Source organism: Medicago sativa, chromosome 7 (assembly GCF_051527215.1).
Source record: "Medicago sativa cultivar Bolivia chromosome 7, Bolivia_mono, whole genome shotgun sequence".
Lineage (NCBI taxonomy): Eukaryota > Viridiplantae > Streptophyta > Magnoliopsida > Fabales > Fabaceae > Medicago > Medicago sativa.
The window spans coordinates 52,182,388-52,204,801 of NC_140755.1; the positions used below are offsets into that span (position 1 = coordinate 52,182,388).

Genomic DNA, 22,414 nt, shown 5'->3' on the forward strand with positions numbered 1-22,414 from the left:
ATCATACCCAAACTCTTTAATAATTAAAACATATATGGTGGAGTATAAAAGAAATTCCAACACACATTGGTCTTTAAAAAAGACCAACACGCATCATGTTGAGTAATATTTTTCTTCCAAACAACAATTAATAATTTAATACACATACATTCAATAAATACAAATATGATTAAGATAATAATTAAATACAGACTCACAATTTGCTACGGTTGTTGAAAAGAAACAATGATAACAATGACAAGGAAAACTGCAAATTAACGTTGCGATATCGTTGTTTCTGACTTCCACCAGCGGTAGTTCGAGTGGCAGATTTCATTAGCGATTGTACCGTCTATCCCACAACCTTGATGGGTGTTTCTCCTATTGCAACAATGTTTTATCTATGGTCTATTCAATTTGTTACTATTGTGCAGAAGCCAAAAATCTATAGTACACTAAAATAATGCAGCAAATCCCTGTTGCAACAATACTAAAAATGAAAATTAAATTAAACATCATAACATTGTCATGTGTAGGGGTTATCCTCCATAGAGAGAAGGTATAACAAAGGATAAACCAAACCACTGGACCGGCCACGACTAGAGAGCCTACCCTCCCTCTTGGGGTCAGAATTAGTATTGCTATAGTTGATAGGAAAAAGGAAATCATATTCATATATGAAAACAAAAAGAAATCAACTTTTGACAAGACCACTTTCCCAGCATTTTGTGGGGTAGAAATTGTAGAATTGGAGGAAGTGTTGTTCACATTATTGTCACTAGCACTAACCTGATAAACTCCACCAACGGGAGTCAGCGTTGATTGATAGGTGGCTGTTGCAACAAGAGTCGCAATTATCAACCAAGTGTTGCGTTGCTTCTCCGATATATTTCTTTCAATGCGACGTACATAAATCAACATTTTATCCATAATAGTGGTCTTTGATCTTAGTTTATCTGCAAGTGTGGGAGCATCCATGACTTCTAAGCTAGGTTTTGATCCAGCACTAAATAATATACTCTTGTTCTCTAGAGTGGCGGCTATGTCTAATGCTGTTTTGTTCTCCAAATTCTTTGCCTTCAAATTTATCCCAGTACTTACCAACAATCGAAGCGCCTGTGCTACAGAGTAAGTCATGAACTATGCAATTGTTAGAGATCATTCATATTAGCAACTAAAATCTTCACAAGTAGTGAACTGGATTCAAAGTTCAAACTACCCATCATGGTTTAATTAGATTGAGGCCCGCAACCGCAGTTGTGACCTCAATACAAAGGACTTAGAGGTCTCCGCAACGACATTGCAATCACAATTTTGGCCGCATCACACACATTTTCTTGCAATATAAAGGTTCTCAGCATAACAACTATTCAAAATTATGCAACCTATGTCCTTTACATATATGTGTGTATCTTTTCTTTCATGTTTTCTCGATAAAAATGACAACAAGTAAAAAACAGGTTATATCATTTACAAGATGAGATGTATTTTATGATGTGTTATTTAATTTTTATTGAGAGGACAACGAAGAAATAATATAAAAGGGAACATGAGATAGCAACCACTAGATAGTTAACTAGTCCATGAGTTGTTGGATTTGGATTGCACACGGATGAAATTCTATGCATTTATACGGTTAGCACATCGCTAGTCTTACGATTAAGATCAGTGGACATTGCAAGAAACATGCAGATTTTATTTTTTAAATATTGAAATCTCGGTTCCTCAATCTTGCTCGTGCTGACTACATAAATGCATAGAATTCCGACTGTGCGCAATCTAAATCTTGAGTTGTCAATTCGGTGAGTTTGACCTTATATAACTTAAGAGATGAAGTTTAAATATGCTCGAATATAATTTCCTCTTCTTCAACTTGTAAGAAAAACTACTAAATATATGACAGGAGGTTACCTGTGGCTCGTTACTTAACGCGGAAATGTGCAAAATGGTGTTGTCATCCTCATCCTTGTGATTTAGTATGTTATATTCAAACTCTCTAGCGCCTCTTTCGATATTTCTCCTAAGAAAGCAAACAAGGAGATGAAGAGCCTCAAAGTTTTTATTTTTCACCGCAATATGCAGTGCAGTTTCACCCCCCACAGTCACATCTTGAATGGAATCCGGACAAGCAAAAAGTAATTTAGCTAAAAGTTCAACCTCACCAATTTGACTTGCAAAATGAAGAGGAGTTAAGCCTTCTCTCCCTTGAACTCGAACAAGGTCTTTATTAATATCAACAAAGCGAGAAACCATCCTCTTTTGGTCATTTTGCATAGCGAGATGAATGGGGCTGAATCCTTGCGGATTTAGCTTCCAAGCAAATGAAGGTTTCAAATTCATAACCTCAATGGCAAACCGGAGATGCCCCCTAGATGCGGCGATATGCAAAGGAGTTTCAACAAATTGATTCGAATCTATAATCTCTAGAATGGACGAATCAATTTGAATTACTGCATAAAGGATGTCTATATTACCCGCTTCAGCTGCAGCTTTCAGTTTATCAAGATTGGGTGTGCTCATGTTTGAAGTTACAACTTTTCTGCATGAAAAATCTCCAGCTATTATTGCAAGTCACAAGTCCCTTAGTTTCTTTTGGATCATACCTACTTCGCACAATATAAAATGTGAAGTAAAAAACAATTAGACTTTAATTTAATATTTGATACTAGTAGTAATAAAAATATAAAAAATACAGACACATGAATAAGGTTCTTTCTTGTAAGATAGGAAGCTTCCCACTTGCTCTTGTACATTCAATTATGATTATTATTTTGGGAAATCTACATTAAATCTTCATTACAACTGTATTAAACAAGGACCCGGGGTGTTTAAAACAATATATTTTTGTACGAAACACAAAACAAATACTATACTATACTACTTCCTTCAAAAAAATACTACACTATACTACTAGTACTAGTATATTTTACGTGTTTGATTGAGTTGGTGTCAATTATTCACGAAGTTACTAGTTAACAATTCAATGACCCTGGGGTTTTAAAATAATAATTTTGTACGTATATCATTAGAAAACTGTATTTGATTGTCTTGGTGCATCTATTCATATGCCATGTCTCTGATTTCTGCGCCTTGGGCAAAGTAGTTTATTTTTTAGTGAAGAGAATACTACAACAAACAAGGACAAAGAGGACTCCCAAATCATCTCAATAGGCCAACATCACTCGTAATAAAGACACGTTGGAACTTTCAGTCTCGCCAAAAACCAATGTCAAGATAAAACCTTCATTTCATCCACCAAATCTTCCACCTCCTTAACCCCTTATTTTTGAAAATTCTAAGCTTATGCGCATTCCAATAACGTTTCCGCAACTTTTCGCTTCACTACTCCAACATTACAAGTGCACGAACAAATTCGGAGGAGTTATAAACAAGAAATCCAACCACCACATTACCAAGTTCAACACCTTCCTTGTCACCTCACAAGAGGTTTCTCCTTCCAAATCACACAAAGGACAATTCACCGACTCCTTGATAAAAGGAAAACCCTAGTATTGTATTTTTTTCAGCACAATGGTAAGTATGTCGGTTTTTATCAAACAAATAAAATATCTTATCCACCATTCAATTTCATGATCTCATACAATGTTAGTGTGGGCTGTGTGTATTGCACTATTGCTATTACATAGAGTTTACTGCAATCAGCAAGCATTGCCTTTGAACCTTTAAACACACAACCACCCGAAGCTGTCCATTTCCATTTGTGACATCGTTCTTTTGTTCCAATGAATGGATTTGTTTTCAATAGATCCAGAGTCAACGTAATTATGCAGTGAATATAGCATAGATCAGGTCATTGAAAGACTTTAACCCTAAATCCTACTTCTGTACATTGGTGTAGTCTGTGGCATAAGAAAGCTCAAATTAACCCAAAAACTAAATCAGTATTTTAAAATTACTAATAGACTGGCTTGTATTGTATTGTAGGTAACATGATAAGTCCCAATATCATTATCTTCATAATATAATGTCCTTGTGAACTCCAGCACCACTTATAAACAGAACAAAGGATGGAATTTATATTCTTCCCAATACTATGGCAGTTGTTAAATGAAACTTTTTCTCAATATCTTCCCACACCTTAACAGCCTTGCACCTTTTAACTTCTCTTAAATTCAAGTTCACTTATGTAGCATATGCTTCTGATGAACATTTTAATTCGGATAAATTTACTAATTCCTTTAAAATTACAATGCTCATTAACATGCTTGACTTGTTTTGAAAGGTGGAATACATATACAAATACTGAGTGTTAACCATATCAAACCTTGACCAAGTGAAATACAATACTCCCTCTGGTCCTATTTACAAGTGATCCTTAAGAACATTAATTCTATTCTTGGGAAGAAGGCTTTAAATCAAAATGCTTCTTCAACACATTTTTTCATTTTGAAAACACAGTAGTCCAATAGATTTATTACTTCCTCCTTTCTTAAGAATTCTAATCAACAATGCAGAAAGCAAAGCTTCTTCAATCAATCTTTTATTTTCTTTGGTAAGATAACTTATTGCTACTGGATTTATCCATAGAAGAAACTGTCCAAATACTGAGAACCCAGCACTCACAGTTTAACTACTTGATATTCAAGGAGTTTCAAGTAGTTTAAGAGATCACAATAATGCATAAAGAATGTGAAAACCCTTGGATAGGTTCAAATCTAATTTTAACAACACTTGTCAATTAAGTGTCATATTCTATGCTAACTAAACAAAATATATTTCACCACTGCTGTGATAAAAAAAAAATATATTTGTATCAAAAAGAAAAAAGACCAATAATATTAAAAATAAATTACAAAAACATAGCAAAACAGGATCAACAGATCTGACAAATGAGAAGGGAAAAAATGAAATGTATCTATCAAATTCTCTTGCTTAATCAATGAAATGTATCTAGAGTTCAGAAGCTGAGCTTTGTGATCAGCTTCTGAATCATAGAAGCGAAATTCCGAATGATGTTACATAACAATTGATGAAACTGAACAGGCATAAAGTGCGTAGATTAAAAACAATCTAATAAAATGCACGCAAGAAAGAAAGAAAAACAAAATGTTAAATAACCTAAGTAATTTTTCAAATCTAAACTAGATTAAAAAAAAAACAGAATAATAATGTATGAGGCGTTTTCAAGCGCAAATAATAATAATAAAGAAATGGCCTCAGTGTGTGTAACAATCAGATCATTGATAAAAAATCTCACTGAAATCCGCTAAGATAAGTAAATTATCATCATAAGCCAAACACGTTATCAAAATTATAGAAATTGAAAGAGGATGATAAAAAAAATAACCCTAATCTAAAATGAGAATGTAAATATGAATTATTTGTGCTCGGACAGCCAAGGGTTTGATAATCAAATTCTGGGTGAAGATTCCCAGATCAGAAACTCTAGTCCACAAATTGTATCTTCACTGCACAATGTTCAACAAAGAAAAGAAAAACAACTGATGAACTTCTTTTAGACTTCAATTCACCTGATGGAGGTCAGTTTCATTAGTGTTGTCTAACTTCCATCCAACTCCATCAAGAATGCTGATAAGCTTCTTAACAAGCTTTGGAACATTCTCCTAGAGGAGCTGGAGGGGAAGGCAAACAACAACTTACGAAACTGGTGTTGTAAGATAGTGAGGTTAACATAAAATAAACATAGCGATTAAAATGAAGGAAAAAAAAAACGATTGGGGAATAGCGGCGAAGAAGGTTAGAATATATAGGCGGCGAAGTGAAGGGCAGATCACCGAATTAGGGTTTATGATGAGTGGGCGGAGTAGCAAAGGGTGGGCTGGACCTTAAGCTTCAAATTGGAGGCCCATATCATAAGTATCGTATATGTATGAAAATTGATATTTTCCCTTTCAAAATTGCTTATTCTTTTAATTCAGCGTGAGTTAACTCACGCTAGCATTTTTTAGATATGTTTATTTTACGTTAGATTTTAATAATCTCTATGTTTAAAATATACCCATCACTAACCTTTTTTAGTTCAAAAATACGTTAGAGAAATCAAAACTTTTAGATTTTAAAATATAAAGGATCAAAATTGCAATTAAGCCTATTATATATTTGTTGAGGAGTGTTATATTTGTACCATCCATTTGTGTTACAAAGTTAGGATTAATCGTATTTTTAATTAACACAATACAATGTTAATTATGCGCTCCTTAGTCCTTATATGTTTGTGTGCCATTGGAAAGCATAATAAAACAGAAATACTATTTTTTTTCTTTTCTAAGAAGGAATGAAAATACAAAGAGAAAAATTGGTTGTTTCTTATAATTTATGCTAATATAATACGCAATGGGTGAATTAAACTTGCTTATATAAATAAGCTTTCAATTGTTGAGAATGGTGTGTCGTGTGTGAGCTCTCAACAGCTGAACTGGTCTCAGCAATGTCAAAGCAAACAAACGAACAGAAGGAAAGAACAAACCATTTTGAGGGACAAGTAGGGGATGTTTGTCGTGTGGGGGGTTGTGCTTGATGGCTATGTGACAATACTTGTTAATTGTTATATTGACTTATCTAAGAGTTCCATATGGTTAACTTCACTATTTAACATCTTACTTTTAAGCCTTTTTACTGCATGTTAATCAACTTTTAGTTCATTATATCAAGGGTCCCATACAGATACAAATTCATATATGAGTATTTCTTTTTCCACTGTACTGATTTTCGCTCGTTCCACTGATTTTGGATTATATAATCTCAAAAGCATTGAACAAATAAAAAAAAACTCCAAAACACATTAAAACACCTTCCCTTTTTTTTGGATTTTATAATCTAAATAGAGTGTGCGAGAAGGTTGGAGGGCGGAAAAAGAAACGGTCATCATATATATGAACATAGTATTGGATACTGATACCACCATTCCTGAGCCAACCTAATAAAATATGCGTAGTTTCATAAAAGAAACAAACAATAGCTAGTCCTGGAAAACAAAGAAAATGGCTTATACAGCTTTGGTAATAGTATTATTTATCCCTCCAACTCTTTTAAGATAAGTGTCTAACTAAAAGCAACACATTTTTCCAATTAAATAAACTTACATCAGACCATTCCCAAGTCAATTACAGCAAGTTACCTTGAGAAAAATTAACATTATATGATATAATATATGTTTCTCTTCTTATTTCTTACCAAACCATAATATTACAACAGTAGCTGGTAGGTTTTACCTGCACACCAGCATTTACACCTATATAATTTTACAAAATTGTAGTAAAAGGGGACAAAATTGAAAAATTTATCTATAAATATGCTATCACTCATCCTCCCTCTATACAAGGACCGTGGCAGATAGATAACAGATCTGCTTTCTTTCAAAGAAAGCATAATGCCAAAGAGAAGGTCGCAATGGTCATGAAGCTGTATGAACTAGTGTTGCTACCAACCCTCCTCTTCAACAATCTCAAACTTCTCTACTAATATAAAATCAGAAGTTAATAATGTTACATAACAGGAATTGGGAAACCTTCATTGTTGACATGATGATGCATTTGCTTTTGCACAGCTTTGACAGCAGCTACTCTAGCTGCATTGGCTGCTCTATTAGCTGCTGATACTGCTCTGTTTACTCTTTCCTCTACCTTGCTCACATTATAGGCTTTCTCTGCTGCTCGTCTTGCTTCCTATTTGCAAAATAAATAAATATGATTAATTGCTGTAAATAACGTATATTTTGCTATTATTTGTAATAACTGTACTCGGCCTATCGATCAGACCCATTAGGTTTGGAATAGTTTATTTGAACAAATTCGTGTTTGTAATCCTATTTATACATAACATCTGAAATAAATCAGAAATACTTTATTCATTAATAATGAAAAATGAAAGGGAATTAAGTTTATAAGGTCGACTTGGTGGTTAGGGTGAGGGATTTAATAAGTGGGGTAATAAGGAAGGAGAGAGTTCAATTCCAATCCTCAACAAAATATTAGCATGTCATCTCAAAAATGAAAATGATAGATCATAATGCAGTAAATAATAATAATGTCTAACTGTCTGCAGTTTGTTTGGTTTATTTCCTCTTACAATGTTGTGCTAATTTTTATGCATACAATAAAAGATGTCCAAAATTGAGCCTGTTACCCTAAGCTTAGATATAAATACAATCCTGTTAGCTAAGACCCACTTCAAGAAAAAATATGCTTATGGCAACAAATACTTAAAACTAACATTGACCACAACCAATCCTCCCTCAAACTAAAATAAAGGGCTAGATATAAAAATGATGCAGTTTTACTAATAAAAAAATTAAAACCAATAAGAGATAGCCAAAAACAGAACTGATAAACGCAATGTAACGAGTCATAAAAAAAAAGATTAATAACAGCACCTAGAGAAAGATAGAACAAAAATTGTTATAACATTCAAAATAACCGATATTGTCAAATTCATCCGAAGTCGACCCTGATATATCAAAGACACTGTAGTCTAAGAGGAGAACATATTCAACATTATTCATTATTCTTTACATTATGTTCTAAATGAGAAAATAACATTTAACAAGAACAAAGGGAAATCATAGAACACAAAGAATGTACCTGCACGGCAGTGAGTACTTTGGAATGATTGACACCAACAGGAGAAACAGGGTAAGTGGTGTTCTGTGTGCTTGGAATGTCAAGCACTCCATTTTGCCAATGACCGGATTGGGTTTCACCATTTCTAAATGTATACATTCCAAGCCCTTGCCTTCTTCCCTCATGCCAGGCTCCTTCATATCGATGGCCATTTGCAAAACGATATACCCCAAATCCATGCATCCTGTCCGCGAAGTATTCCCCCGCGTATGTGTCTCCGTTTCTGATTAAGCATAAGATTTTAGTTACAATGAAAAACCCAACATATTAAGGCAAAGAGAAAGGTAGCAAACAACTCTATTCATAATTCAATTGAAATTCATGCCGATCCCACGACCTAACCACTATTTCAAAACCAAAAACTCATTTTGATTGTTTTCCTCCAATTATTTAAACCCTTTCATTTCTATTAATCTTCTCTCAATTCTCATCCTAATTCCATCTAACATACACCATTTTATATGGGTCTGCTACAGTAGTCTCTCACTCTATCTGCTAACTCGTTTCAACTAAAGTCAGTTTGATTAAACTTCTCTGACAAAATTCGTGGAAGAAGAAATATTAGAAGAGTAAGTTGAAATTAGCATATGCATCTCAATTATTTTAGAAATTCTCTCATTTAACTTTTCCATGGAGAACAAAGAAAGACCTTTTCGCAAGTGAATAACCATATAATTGACAAGCTCTCTTAAGCTAGAAGCAATCCTAAGCAGCCTATATTGACTAAAAGGATTTGAACAGACAAATGGAATACACAACATCTCAATCATTCCATAAGAGAGAAAAAAAGTCATCAGAGTTTTTAATACAACAACGTAGACACAAAGCAATCCAAGATGGACTGGGATAAGTAGTCATCAAGATTCATGACAACAACTAAAAATCAAAACAAAAATATCGTCACTCACATTGTATGACTTGTGCCTAGTGGTATAATATAGTTGTCAAGTTTGAAACAAATAAAATTCAAATCAAATATAATTTCTTTTCACATGAAGAGAATAACGAAAATGAAAAAAAGATCACATGCGTACTAGGCAACACTTTTTATTCAAAAAATATCGGTACATATTATGTCCATTTCAGTAGTTATATTCTTCTCACTCAACCTACTCTCAATCCTTAATAAACACAACCCACCATGGCTTCTACAATCAACGCAAAAATCTACCATATTGGAAGATTCAAATCCATCCAATTTTCTCTAAAGCCTACAAATGTTCTACAAAACTGAACATCCTCAAAACAACAATATCACAATTCAGGTTTCAAATAACAATTGTGTGAAAGGTTGTGATCCTTGATATCGTAGGAAATTACGGTCAAATGGGATCGATGCAGCCACAACAGACACGGCATTGACACATTAACACCAGCCATAAATTTTAAAAACTGGAATAACAATTGAATGTAAATCACATGTGTCACCAGACACGCCTAAATTTAAAGTGTCTGTGTGACATAGGCTTCAATCGCAACACCATAGCGGTTTCAACAACATCAAAAACCATTATGTCACGGCCTAAATCATGGACACATACCTTTATTTAAAACCCTAATAATCACAACCTATGAAGCACGGACGCTCCTTGGATTAGGCGTGTCCCGTGTCGGACACGCGTCGGTGTCCGACACCGACACGATACGACACTTATGATTACACTAAATTATATCGTTTTCTCAAATTATTATCCGTGTCGGCGTGTCGGTGTCCGTGTCGTGTCCGGTGTCCGTGTCTGTGCTTCATAGATCACAACAATATAAGACAATTCAGCAACACAAGAATTAAACAAAGGGAAACATGAACAAAAAAAACAAACCTGAAATGATAATGACCAAGACCATGTTTAACACCCCATTTAAACTCTCCAACATATCTACTCCCATCTTCACAAGTATGAACACCACACCCATGACTCTGACCATTGGACCATTCTCCAGTATAAACATCGCCCGTATAAAACCTATAAACACCGAACCCATGTCTCAATCCTTGTCGATATTGCCCTCTATAACGACTTCCCCTTGCCCATGTCTCCACACCATACCCATCATACCTTCCATCAATCCAATCCCCTTCATACCTCCCACTCATACTATAATAATAAACACCACTCCCTGAACACTTCCCCTTATGAAACTCCCCCTCATAAACGTCCCCGTTCCCAAACACCTGGACCCAGCACCCCGACCCAAGCCGTTTCTCTGACTTGGGTCGGGATCCTATGGTCCAGAAAACGGGAAGAGGAGGGGGAGATCGTGAATGAGACGACGAAGAGGAACGAATTTTATGCAAATTAAGATGAAGAGGAAATGAACGTAGAGAAGGAAGAGCTATATTAAGAGAAAACAACAAAGCCGTTGAAAAAGCAAAAGCGGTGAGAAAATCAAGAAAGAAAGAACGCGAAGCGTGGAGGTAAAGGTAGAGAAGAGGAAGAGAGATTAGAAGAACGGAACGGTGCTTCTTGAGGCGGCGGATGATGCGAAAGGCGGTGGCGGCGGAGGCGGAGAGGGTGAGATGATGGAAGGCCGTATTTTGCGGCGGTTTGAATGGCGGTTTGTTAGAAGGACGGGAGATGATTTCTGTTGGGGAGATGTCGATGGAGTGATGACGTGGACAGAGGTGTTGACGCTGAGAGGTTTGTTGATAGTTGTGTTGAATTGGTGGTGTTGGGTTGAAATCGGAAGAGACGCCTACGCTTTCTTTTCCGATTTGGACCTCCGATTTCTTCTGATGCATCACATTACCGAAACGAAGCGATAAGGGCTGAATGAATCTTAATTTGAAATTACAAGTTTCTATGGAGGAATTGTGATTATTGAAAATGAATTATGGGTTTAGAGATTGTGACTCTTTGTTATTATTATCTTTTTTTGAAATGGATGTGCTGATTTGTGTGCTTGAGAAAGAATAGGGGCGTGGGAGGAGTTTACGGTAATGATGATTGGAGAGCACACCATAGAGACATAAAAAGCAAAAAAGGAAAGTACATTTAAGAAACATGGGAGGGGGTGTGTGTGTAAAATTATGATATAAATTGATGAGAAATTAATGATTATTAATTAATTAAAGGATATTCCTTTTAGAAGTTGGGGACTGTTTGTGAATTGTGACGTTAACTTCAAGGAAATATTTTGATTTGATGATTGGTAAGTTTGAAATTTGAAAGGCTTAGATGTAATTGTAGCTTGTCCGTGTTTGCCACGGTAAATGAAATTTGAATTAGTCATTAATTCGATCGGAATCAGAATATTTAGTTGATAATATTGTTAAGTTATTCAACTCATAGACTGACTCAACCGGTAAACATTTGGGTGATTTGTACGTCATACGATCATTATTATAAGCAAAAATTACAATTTTAAATTTATTCATTAAATGATGTATGTTATTTATAATAAAGATTATATATATCATTAATTAAATAAATCTAAAATATAAATTTTTCTTATAATAATAAACGAAGGGTGTATGATCCATAATAATTGATCTATTTCGAGAATATGAAACAGAGAAGTACTTTTTATAAAAGTGAATTAGAAAAGTAGTATGAATATTTTCTTTTTAATATTTTTTTTTGGCACAATCTTTTTAATATTATTTCTAACATCCATTTTCCTAACAAGTAAAATGTACATTAGTTTGATACTTTGAAAATGAATTTCATATAAAATCGTGAGACACAAAAAAAAAATCAAAAAGTGTTTATAACATTATTTATGTGAATTATTCATATAACATACTGAACATATTTTTCTATTAATACATCAAGACAAAAGTGAGACACAAAAAAAAAATCAAAAAGTGTTTATAACATTATTTATGTGAATTATTCATATAACATACTGAACATATTTTTCTATTAATACATCAAGACAAAAGGTAACAATCTAAGATATTTTTCGATTTTTTGTCAAAAAAAAGAAGAAGATATTTTTGGATTTGTGGTTTGATGAATATTTCAATTTTTTTATTTTTGTCAATAGATAATTAAAGATGTTAAAAGGACAAAAGTTAAATTTGTTAGATAATTAAATATTAAATGTCAAAATTGTACATTGACGTGTGGAAAAGAGTCAATTATGTCACTAAATATGAAACATATTGAATTTTTTTTATAATGTGATCGGTCAACTATAACTAAAAATTAAAAATGAAAAATTGAATAGTTTAATATCTCATCATGTATCTGATGTAACTCAAACATAACTTCATCTTAAATTTGATGAAAAACGACAAACGTTGATGCGTATGAATATGAAGATGATAAAGAAAACGAAGAATATTGATATTTTTTGGTTTAATAATTTATTTTTCTTTTTTAAAATATGCAAACGTTGTTTGTATTAAATTATCAATTTAAAATTTATAAAACTTAAATGATCAATTTGATACAAAAGTAAAATTTAAAACTCGAAGTGTTTTTTTTTTTGAGTAAAAAACTCGAAGTGTTTGCTAACTTATTTTTAACTCTTTTCTTTCGAGATATTTAGATGATTTTAAGAGCATCCACAATACACCCATTTTTCCATTAGTATCTAATAAACACTCAATTCCTCTAACCCATCATCTTACACAAATTTTTTAAATAGGACACACCCCTCTAATCTAACATTTCACACAAATGTCTTATACAGAAAACATTAATCAATTATCAATAACTTTATATCATTACTTTCAATTTTTTAACATTAAAAAAATATAACTCCCACTTAAGATTGAAGATTTAATTTAGATCTTATAAAATCTCAAAAACTTTTATCCTCAATAAAATAGATATCAAGTGTCCTCGTGAGCTTAACCTGGTATGAAATATGCAAGGTTCCGGACTCGAACCTCGGCTAAAAAAAAAAAAGTATAAGTCTAAAAGTTTAAGTTTCTAGTTGGGATGGTCTGATCCAAGTTGTGTGAACTGTGATGCACTGCTTAGATTAGTAGTAAAGCAGAGTTTATTCGAGTTTAGATTTCACACGTGTCCAAAATCATCAAAACAAAACATATCAAATCAATCATTCATACATAAAACCCTAATTCCCCACACAGCAGCCAAACAAACACAACAATGTCGACCCACCACATTTCTGCAAACAACACAACATTCACCAACAACAAACTCACCCATTTCAACAACAACAACAGCAAACATTTCTCCCCAATTCTTCACTACCCTCGATCACTGCTCCCACCAACCGCATCCCTTAAAGTAGATGTTGGAGCACCAAACGCAATTGTAGAAGACAGTGTGAAGAAGACTAAAGAGGTGATTGATGAAGAAGCCAAGTACATAGTGGGTACTTATGCAAGGGCACCGATTGTGCTTGAGAAAGGGAAAGGTTGTAAAGTGTATGATGTTGAAGGGAATGAGTATTTGGATTGTAGTGGTGGGATTGCTGTTAATGCACTTGGTCATGGTGATGATGATTGGTTGACAGCTGTTGTTGATCAAGCTGGGTTACTTACTCATGTTAGCAATATTTATCACTCTCTTCCTCAGGTAATCATAACTACATGCATTTTTTCCCTAATTTTTCAGGGTTTTTTAGTGCTAGATTCTTTCTGTTTTTGGTTTTTTAGATTGTCTTTAATAGTAGAAATAAAGGGGATGAAGTACGTCCTCGTGAGCTTAGCTCAGTTGGAGGACCTTGCATAATATATGCAAGGTTCGGGGTTCAAACCTCGGCCCACCAGAAAAAAAGGATGAAGTACCGACACTCGAAACTTACATTGACATGTATAGACTGGTAACCTATGAAGCATGGATATGGACACCACACGGACACTAACACGCGACACCGCTAATGATTTGAGAAAATCACATATAATTTAGTGTAATTATATGTGTCGGCGTCGGACACGACATGTGTCCGACAACGAGACACGCCTAGTCCGAGGAGTGTCCATGCTTTATAGCCTGTAACATTTTGAGAAAATGGAAATGATTGAATGTAACTGCATGCCTCAATTTTGTATTGGTGTTGGACACTCATAGTGTTAGACACTGGAGCGAACACAACACGTCTTCAATCTGAAGTGTCAGTGCTGCATTGAACAAAGTGAAGAACCAAAAAAAAAAGTGATTTTTAGATATAATTTGTGGTGTGGTGTTTGGGTGGCATAGAAGATTTTAGAGTGATATTATACTATGTTGTGTTTGTGATGATTTGTTTCAATTAAGATAATGGATTGTCTTAGAAAGAAGTTTAATTGTTGGGTTCTTTTAATAGTTGTTTATTGTAGATAATTGGAAGTTGCAAGCCTTTTTGCTGTTCGCTAAATATTAATAATGAATCTCTCACAACTCTAGTGGGGAGTAGTGTAGGAAAGAGAGATAGAAAGGGAAAAGTGAAAATTAAGTGAAAAAGTGAGAATGTGATGGGTCATGTGGTAGAAAAAAGAAAGAGAGGAAAGGGAGAGTGGTGTGTGAACTTTTTTAGAAAATCAGGACTATTCTATAAACTTTTCTGTGTATATATATTTTGAGTTTAATAAGTATGCTTTGTCTATGTATAATTATTTTAAGGTTAGCAATGGTATGTGTGGTTGGAAAGGGTTTAAGTTGTTATTCCTCTTTAGACAGCATCTTGTGTTGATACTAATTTGCAGGGAGTTTGAAGTATTATTTTACTGACTTTTGGATTACCTTAAAGTCTTTTTGAAGGAACAGATAGAAAATTATGTGCGCTTAAATTTTGTTAAAAAGGCGTTTAAAAGGTAGTATTTTTGATTATATAAGTGCAAGAAAAGTCTAGACTTGAGTGATTGAACATGGTTCTAAAACTGCTGGTCTACCATAGCTTCTGAGTGAAGACAAATTTCAATATTGATTTTATAGTGAACCATTTGCTCTGCAGTGAAACTCGGCGATCAATCCTCATTATCAAACTTTTGTAAATCCGAAAGAGTATGAAGTTACAAGATATAACTCTATAAGTTCTAGTTTTGTAATACTTTAGTAGTGAGAGGAAAAGAAATCCCAAACATAGTGCAAATTACGTTGTCCACACTCTGACTTTAAACAAGTAACTTGTCCATTACATTTGATGCTGTTGAAAGAGAGCCAGGGTCCAATTATGAAGCAATAATTTGTCAAGCAAAATTTTCTACTGATAGATTGAAACAATCAGCGTATGCTATTATGGGGTTCTTGTGCCTCATTGTTCTAATTTTGGAGACTGTCATCCTTTTCCAAGTTTTAAATGTGATGGACAATCAGTGTATGCAATTATGAGGCATTTATTGCCCTAAGTATATGCTGCTGTTAGAAAGTATGTGAAGCCCTTTATGATGGTAGAGCTCAATCCCCTAATTTTAGAAGGAATCAGCCAATGTTAAGTGTGGAGCATCAGAGATTCATTGCAGGTACATGTGGAGATAGAGTTGTACATCCGCATATGGCAAACCGTGTCTCTGTTCACATGGATGAAGCTGAAAATTGAAATCATTATGATCATTGAAAGATGGTGATACGGTCGATAATTCAATGTGAAAGAGAGACATTGAAGCATTTAATATGGTTTGCAGAGGTCTCCAGAGTTCTCGAAGGTCAATATTGTCTTAAAAAGAGTGTATAATCTCAAATGAAGAGGTGGACATGTTATTATTTGATAAAGCGGACTGATTTGTTTCAAGAAGGTTATTGAGGTCTGCATCTGATTGAAGAGTAGTGCTAGCAACATTCTCTTTTCAACACTCTCCTAAACACTCACTTTATTATTGGTTTAAATCAAGGTGGGTCTCACACATTGGAAATAGGTTCCACTTAAAGTGGTGGGACATACACTAGTTTCATCCAATAAGAGAGTGAGTGTTAGAGAGAGTGTTGAAAAGAGAGTGTCCCTAGTAGCATTACTCTTGATTGAATTCTGGATGTCATAAGAATGGTTGAGGAAGGTATTTCGATGTCGATGGTAAAGTATAGGTAGTGAAGTAGGTGTTTTGGTAAAGTATAGGTAGTGAAGTAGGTGTATAGGTAGTAAAGTATAGGTAGTGAAGTAGGTGAAGTATAGGTAGTGAAGTGCCGAAGTTAATTAAATATTTAGCTAATCTTTCAAATGCTGAAAAACTCGAGTCGAGATGCCCTTCTAATAATGCTTCGTATTGAATAAGGAATTTTCCCTTGTCCACATGCGGAAAAGCAGACACCTTTTTGTCAAATTGAGATGACCCCAGCGGAGAAAGTTCTATACATTATGTCATTCGCCAATGCAAGTTAATTTTAGGTCCGAAACTCGCTTCTTTGTTCATTGGGGTAGAAGTTGGTTAATATGTTGGGTAAGGGTGATAAGGTACTTTTAGATAGACCTATGGTACAAAGAAGATGGAAGGGGAAATTGTCAAAAAAATAAGGTGGAAGGGGAACTTCAAAATTAGCTGCCTCTGTAAAATATGGAGAAGCATAAATTAAATTGAAAGCTCTAATAGTTTTTTATCAAAGTTTTGAAATTATCTTCTGTTCTGAAGGTTAAGAGAGAGTTGTTCTGTGCTTAATTTTTGTTCAGAAATTTTAGGTGGACATCGTTTATTTTTTTATGACAGAATGTAAGACTTCCAAGTTTTGTTATCCCTACTTCATTCTTTGTATTTCCATTTATTGGAAGAAAAACTAGAGTGCGGAAAAAGGCCTATTAAGAATCTCCGTGGTTCTATGCAGCTTTCATTTGAATATTTTCTCTAGCTGAGACATTAATTTCTCTGAGTTCATATCTTGGATCTATGTTTTATGTTTTGACATTGTTGCTGTAATACATTTTCTTTGTATCTGTAATTTGTTTAGAACTGATGCAGGTAGAACTTGCAAAGCGTTTAGTAGCTTCTTCTTTTGCCGATCGTGTATTTTTTGCAAATTCTGGAACTGAAGCAAATGAAGCAGCTATTAAATTTTCCAGAAAATATCAGAAACACACTTGTACTGACAGGAAAGTTCCAGCTACTGAGTTTTTAGCTTTTAGCAATTGCTTCCATGGGAGAACCCTGGGTGCACTTGCTTTGACAAGTAAAGTACAGTACAGAACGCCTTTTGAACCTGTTATGCCTGGAGTAACCTTTGTAGAGTATGGAAATGCACCGGCCGCTGTAGAGTTAATTCAGCAGGGCAAGATTGCTGCAGTGTTCGTAGAACCTATCCAAGGAGAAGGGGGAATATACAGTGCCACTAAAGAATTTCTACAGTCTCTGCGAAATGCTTGTGATGAAACTGGGACACTTCTTGTGTTTGATGAGGTATGCACTATCTAATCTTGGTATCCGGTTGTACTCGTATGCCAGTAAATGAGTTCATCATGTCGTGTTTGTAAATTTTAAGAGAAAAAAAAATTCATCTGCATATGTAACCAAAGCAGGCATACAACAAAGGCTATTTTAAAAAAAATAAAATTGAATTGAATGATTTTGCTCAGTAAACAAATTCTAGTATCCCACTATTAAGTACATCAGAAATTGAAAGGGTTTGTGATGTGATTGTTTTTCTAAAATTATCTTTCTCAACAGTTATTTGAAACTCATGAATAATAATGAGAGTTGAAAAGAATCTAGCACTGTGACTAACTGACTATAGTAAATCCACTCAAGTCTTTTATCTGCTTGAATGGTATTTCTTCAGTCTCATATTAAGTGTCACATTTAAAATATTTGTTCGTCTCATATTATGTCATTTTAGAAAACAAGTGAAACTTTATCAACATTTTTCCACTAATATACCTTTATTTATTGTGTCTCAAGTCTCAGCTTACTTAATTACTACACCGAGTACTATTAATACAGGGTACTTTAGTACATTAAACGTATTTCATCATAGAAATTAGTACACTCAATGGTTTTCTTAAGAAGTGCACATAACCTTAAACAACACTTAATATAAGGACACTTAATATATAACCTTCATAATTTTGAAGTGTGTTTATAGCTTTTCATATTTGCAATTATTTCATTTGGCTATCTTTCTTTTAACAGGCATATATCATTTATATATGATTTTGTAGGTTCAATGTGGTTTAGGTAGATCAGGATTTCTTTGGGCTCACGAGGCTTTTGGAGTCTTCCCCGATATAATGACACTTGCCAAACCTCTGGCTGGAGGCCTACCTATTGGAGCCGTCCTCGTAACCGAGAAAGTCGCTTCTGCTATAAATTATGGTGACCACGGAAGTACTTTTGCAGGTGGTCCTCTTATTTGTAATGCTGCTCTTGCAGTTTTGAATAAAATATCGAAACCTACTTTCCTATCTGATGTATCAAAGAAAGGTTTATACTTCAAAGAACTACTAAAAAAGAAATTGGGCGGAAATCGACATGTGAAAGAGATTCGTGGTGTGGGGCTAATTATAGGAATTGATTTAGACGTGTCCGCAACACCATTGGTAGATGCTTGCCGAAATTCTGGCCTTCTAGTATTGACAGCTGGAAAAGGTAATGTTGTTAGGCTTGTTCCACCATTGATTATAACAGAACAGGAGATTGAGCATGCAGCTGATATTCTAAACCAAACTTTGCATGTTTTGGATGCCAATAATTAAAAGTAGGAGAAAGATGCTTTCTTTCTTGCTGGAAGTTGTCATGAAATAATCATGGAATTTCTTGCATGAAGATGTTGTGTTTGTTTTAAGAATATTGTTGCAAGGCTATGTAATATTTATTGTATAATAAATAAGTGGCAGATCAGATTATTTCTGTAGTTGCTTTCATTTTATGTCAGAAATGCATATGGCTATTTTGCCATCTGAAGTGTAATAATAACTGTGGGCTTTCTTATTTCTCCTCTATTGTTGTTTATGATTTTTGGAAAAAAAAAGTTGAGAGCTGCTTTTATCTCTCCCCAACCATATCTAAAAAACCGGATCCGCCTGGATTCATCGTTTTGGAGGTGGAAAAATGACGTTTTTTTTTGCCAGTTTGGAATGGTGAATCCGGATAGATCTGGATTTTTACAAACAGGGAAGAAGGTGCTCTCAAAAAAGTGTTGGACCATATAATTTGTATGAAATATTTGATAAATATATATCTTTTAGATATATTAAAATTTCCAGTCTTGTCTGTCACTGTTAAAAACTTACTCTTAGTTGTAAGTATACCTCATAATTCTATATAATATGAGGAAATGTACTCAGGAACTCTGGTTCTGATACATTAAACAGCTTAATGGAGTTGTTTGGGGATATATTTTTTCTGACCTTAAACAATTATTGAATCTATATTAACAACTTATATACTGTTTATAGTCAGAATGTATGCCAGAGTGTTGTGAATGGGATAACACATATCTTTTAATCAAAGGTTTCATTCAAACTTTAGAAATGCAATAGCATAAAACTATTTTTATACAAACAGTTATATTCAGTCTGTTTGTAGTCTTCACTCCTTACTATTCATCATATCCAATCATATAAAAGAAGCAGCTAACTATATAGATCAAAATAGAGGTCAGCCCCCAAAACACAATTGATGCAATCAAATCCTTATAAATCCATAATAAAAGTGCATTAACTTTATAAAGTACTCCATAAAAAACATCAAATCAATTTAACTGTTGTCAACAATGACTTATTTTTATTCTAGTTTAATTTGGAGGGGGGAAGAAAATGCATCAGCAGTCCTCTTTGAACGGAAGAGTTGCTCAACTTCAGCATCGACATTGAAAGCAGCCTGTAGAACTGTAGGTGATAACGCCTTCCACACTGAAGAGCTTCCAGCCATGTGTGTAAATACAGGACTGCAAAACAACAACAATAATCATAATCGATCACATTCAGAATTTATAAGCATAATAACAATATGGTTAAAAGGTATGAAAAACTCATTTAGGAGTAGTGATGATTGAAAACCACTCCATTCCATCATTGTCAGCAATCTTCGAGACGACGAAAAACCTTGGCAATATGAACAAATCTCCAGTCTTCAAAGTTGTCTCCAAAACTCTCTTACCATCAACACCAACAACCTGAACACGGTCGCTCCCCCTAACAATGTAAGTAACCTGTAAAGCATAATCACAAGAGAATCCAGGAGAGCACATGGCTTTTCCATCAATCCTCACAAGGTCAGCTCCTAAACCAACCTCACCAACCAAAGGAAGGTTCTTTGTGTTCAAAACAACCACCCTTACACCATTCTTAATATCAACATCCAACAACCTTCTCTTGTGATTCTTTAGGTAGTACAATTCCAGCAACTCCAGTTCTTGTTAAAGAACATAAGCGACTTTGGAAGAATGAGAGTAACAAGGAATGGCGAAACTGTTCTTGTGAAGAGATAATTTGGCAGCACCAATGTTACCTTTAAATTTAAACAAAATTGTTACCTATAATAATGATTTTATAAAGAGTTAAAATTCTATAAATAAGATAAGCAACATTGCTAAAAATTTCAAATGCAAAATAAAAGAACAAATCTAATAAAAAAATAAAAAAAAAACTCCATAAATGTTCAAAAAGAAGAAAGATTGGAATATTAGCGGGAACAAAAAGAAGGAGAAGGGGAGAAATAGTTGATAGTGTTAAAAAAAAAAAAGATTTATTGAACAAAGGGATATTAACTAAAATTTGTTTGTTATGAAAAAAAGATAACACATTCAATTTACTAGAAAGAGGAAGTGTGTGCAAAAAATATGATTTTATTAGTGGATTAAAATGAAGGTATAATAGCAAAAAAAAATGTCCAAAAATATTCATTTTCTTACTTCGGTGTTGAAACCAATAAAGTCTCAAACTTAAAAAAAAAAAAAAAATAGATAATTGTACTTGTCAAAAAAGTACGGTAAGGAAAACTAGGGTTTTCTCTGTATTCTAGGGTTTGAGAATGATGATTAGATGCCTTGAGTTTGTTCCCAAGGGCTCTATTTATAGCCTCCAATGGGCTTTGCTTGCCTTTTGACTTAGCGAGTAAGTGACAAGGGTAATTCAGTATTTTGGGCGGTTCCTAGAACTACTTAAGGGCGGCGCCCTACTGAAGACGCGCCTTGGGCTTCTAAGATCCTTATGGGGGATGTTGGGTCCTTTGGTGAGGTCTAGGAGTCCTTCTGAAGGTCTCTGAGGAATCCAAGAATATTATGACGGTCCAATAATTAATCACGTGAATTACCTAAAAAAAATTAATCACGTGAATTTTCTTACTTTGTTCTTGATTTGCTGTTAAGTTTTTTATTTTTTTTTATTTTAAGGAAGATGTTCTTTTTTTGACAAGATTAAGGAAGTTGTTAACGGTCAGAAGTAATGGAACTAATAGATGTGTATGTTACAATTTGAAATCACAAACATAAGTATAATTTTAATTAAAATCTAACTTATTTTGAGAGAAAAAAAATATTGTTCATAAAAACACAAGAGTATAAAAGAGTACAGTTATTATTTCTAGCAAAAAATAAGCAATAAAAAAAACGGCAACGCTCACAAATAAACTTAAAATTTTTGTTTTTCAAACTAAATAAAATTTATGTTTGTGACACGGATCGACATCTAACCGTTTATTTCTAAAAGTAGTCATTATTAATTTTACATAACATTGAATAATAACTGTGATTGACTGTTTGACTATGTGCACGTACTCATTGCTTTTGATGGACATGCCTTCTTAGAAATCACTCAGACTGCTGCAGATAAGTTTCAACTCTTTGTTTGCTCTACTAACGTCTCATAGCGGCTTGTTATCTCTCACGCTCTCGTGTCGCCATTACCCCATTGTCGTCATCGTCCTCATCCTCAAATCTTACCACCATTATCACCCTTAGATCTCCTCCACTCTCTGTCTATCACCCTCGACCCCCGTCCGTCCACCATCGTTCCCCACCATCAACTCTTTGATTGTGCCATCCTCCGTCAACCTCCATCGTCGTTAGAGAATAGAG

At 34.2% G+C, this 22,414-nt stretch overlaps 4 protein-coding genes and 2 non-coding genes across 6 annotated transcripts; 1 reads left to right on the top strand and 5 right to left on the bottom strand.

The window, feature by feature from the left end:
• Nucleotides 1-149: 149 nt before the first annotated feature.
• LOC146906633 (ankyrin repeat-containing protein BDA1-like) lies at nucleotides 150-2,578 on the bottom strand. Its single transcript, XM_085722886.1, has 2 exons — nucleotides 1,891-2,578; nucleotides 150-1,095 (listed from the first exon to the last, which is right to left on the bottom strand). The coding sequence occupies exons 1-2, from the start codon at nucleotides 2,497-2,499 to the stop codon at nucleotides 403-405; spliced, it is 1,302 nt and encodes a 433-aa protein (XP_085579012.1). The 5' UTR covers nucleotides 2,500-2,578; the 3' UTR covers nucleotides 150-402.
• Nucleotides 2,579-5,151: 2,573 nt separating this feature from the next.
• LOC146906634 (small nucleolar RNA R11/Z151) lies at nucleotides 5,152-5,236 on the bottom strand. The gene has a single exon (XR_015021010.1). It is a non-coding gene; the product is annotated as a small nucleolar RNA R11/Z151 (small nucleolar RNA).
• Nucleotides 5,237-5,319: 83 nt separating this feature from the next.
• LOC146906635 (small nucleolar RNA Z157/R69/R10) lies at nucleotides 5,320-5,418 on the bottom strand. Its single transcript, XR_015020993.1, has one exon. It is a non-coding gene; the product is annotated as a small nucleolar RNA Z157/R69/R10 (small nucleolar RNA).
• Nucleotides 5,419-7,003: 1,585 nt separating this feature from the next.
• LOC146906636 (uncharacterized) lies at nucleotides 7,004-11,583 on the bottom strand. The gene is made up of 3 exons (XM_085723838.1): nucleotides 10,400-11,583; nucleotides 8,541-8,802; nucleotides 7,004-7,625 (listed from the first exon to the last, which is right to left on the bottom strand). Exons 1-3 carry the CDS (start codon nucleotides 11,317-11,319, stop codon nucleotides 7,446-7,448), a joined length of 1,362 nt encoding a protein of 453 aa, XP_085579964.1. The 5' UTR covers nucleotides 11,320-11,583; the 3' UTR covers nucleotides 7,004-7,445.
• A 2,045-nt stretch (nucleotides 11,584-13,628) lies between these two features.
• Nucleotides 13,629-19,326, top strand: WIN1 (HOPW1-1-interacting 1). Its single transcript, XM_085722989.1, has 3 exons — nucleotides 13,629-14,074; nucleotides 17,365-17,799; nucleotides 18,558-19,326. The coding sequence occupies exons 1-3, from the start codon at nucleotides 13,643-13,645 to the stop codon at nucleotides 19,089-19,091; spliced, it is 1,401 nt and encodes a 466-aa protein (XP_085579115.1). The 5' UTR covers nucleotides 13,629-13,642; the 3' UTR covers nucleotides 19,092-19,326.
• Nucleotides 19,327-20,121: 795 nt separating this feature from the next.
• LOC146906638 (glutelin type-A 1-like) lies at nucleotides 20,122-22,285 on the bottom strand. Its single transcript, XM_085728904.1, has 3 exons — nucleotides 22,225-22,285; nucleotides 20,397-20,751; nucleotides 20,122-20,284 (listed from the first exon to the last, which is right to left on the bottom strand). The coding sequence occupies exons 1-3, from the start codon at nucleotides 22,283-22,285 to the stop codon at nucleotides 20,122-20,124; spliced, it is 579 nt and encodes a 192-aa protein (XP_085585030.1).
• Nucleotides 22,286-22,414: the final 129 nt, after the last annotated feature.

Excerpts from the sequence above, each read along its gene's own strand:
- LOC146906638 (XM_085728904.1), bottom strand. The coding sequence starts at position 22,285 with ATGGTGGTAAGATTTGAGGATGAGGACGATGACGACAATGGGGTAATG. Across the intron at positions 20,752-22,224 it reads GGTAATGGCGACACGAGAGC|AACTGGAGTTGCTGGAATTG; the intron begins GTGAGAGATAAC and ends TTCTTTAACAAG. Across the intron at positions 20,285-20,396 it reads GACAATGATGGAATGGAGTG|TCCTGTATTTACACACATGG; the intron begins GTTTTCAATCAT and ends GTTGTTTTGCAG.
- LOC146906636 (XM_085723838.1), bottom strand. The coding sequence starts at position 11,319 with ATGCATCAGAAGAAATCGGAGGTCCAAATCGGAAAAGAAAGCGTAGGC. Across the intron at positions 8,803-10,399 it reads CTTGGTCATTATCATTTCAG|AAACGGAGACACATACGCGG; the intron begins GTTTGTTTTTTT and ends ATGCTTAATCAG. Across the intron at positions 7,626-8,540 it reads AAGTACTCACTGCCGTGCAG|GAAGCAAGACGAGCAGCAGA; the intron begins GTACATTCTTTG and ends TTTTGCAAATAG.
- LOC146906633 (XM_085722886.1), bottom strand. The coding sequence starts at position 2,499 with ATGAGCACACCCAATCTTGATAAACTGAAAGCTGCAGCTGAAGCGGGT. Across the intron at positions 1,096-1,890 it reads CGTTAAGTAACGAGCCACAG|GCGCTTCGATTGTTGGTAAG; the intron begins GTAACCTCCTGT and ends TCTGTAGCACAG.
- WIN1 (XM_085722989.1), top strand. The coding sequence starts at position 13,643 with ATGTCGACCCACCACATTTCTGCAAACAACACAACATTCACCAACAAC. Across the intron at positions 14,075-17,364 it reads TTTATCACTCTCTTCCTCAG|GTAGAACTTGCAAAGCGTTT; the intron begins GTAATCATAACT and ends GAACTGATGCAG. Across the intron at positions 17,800-18,557 it reads CACTTCTTGTGTTTGATGAG|GTTCAATGTGGTTTAGGTAG; the intron begins GTATGCACTATC and ends ATGATTTTGTAG.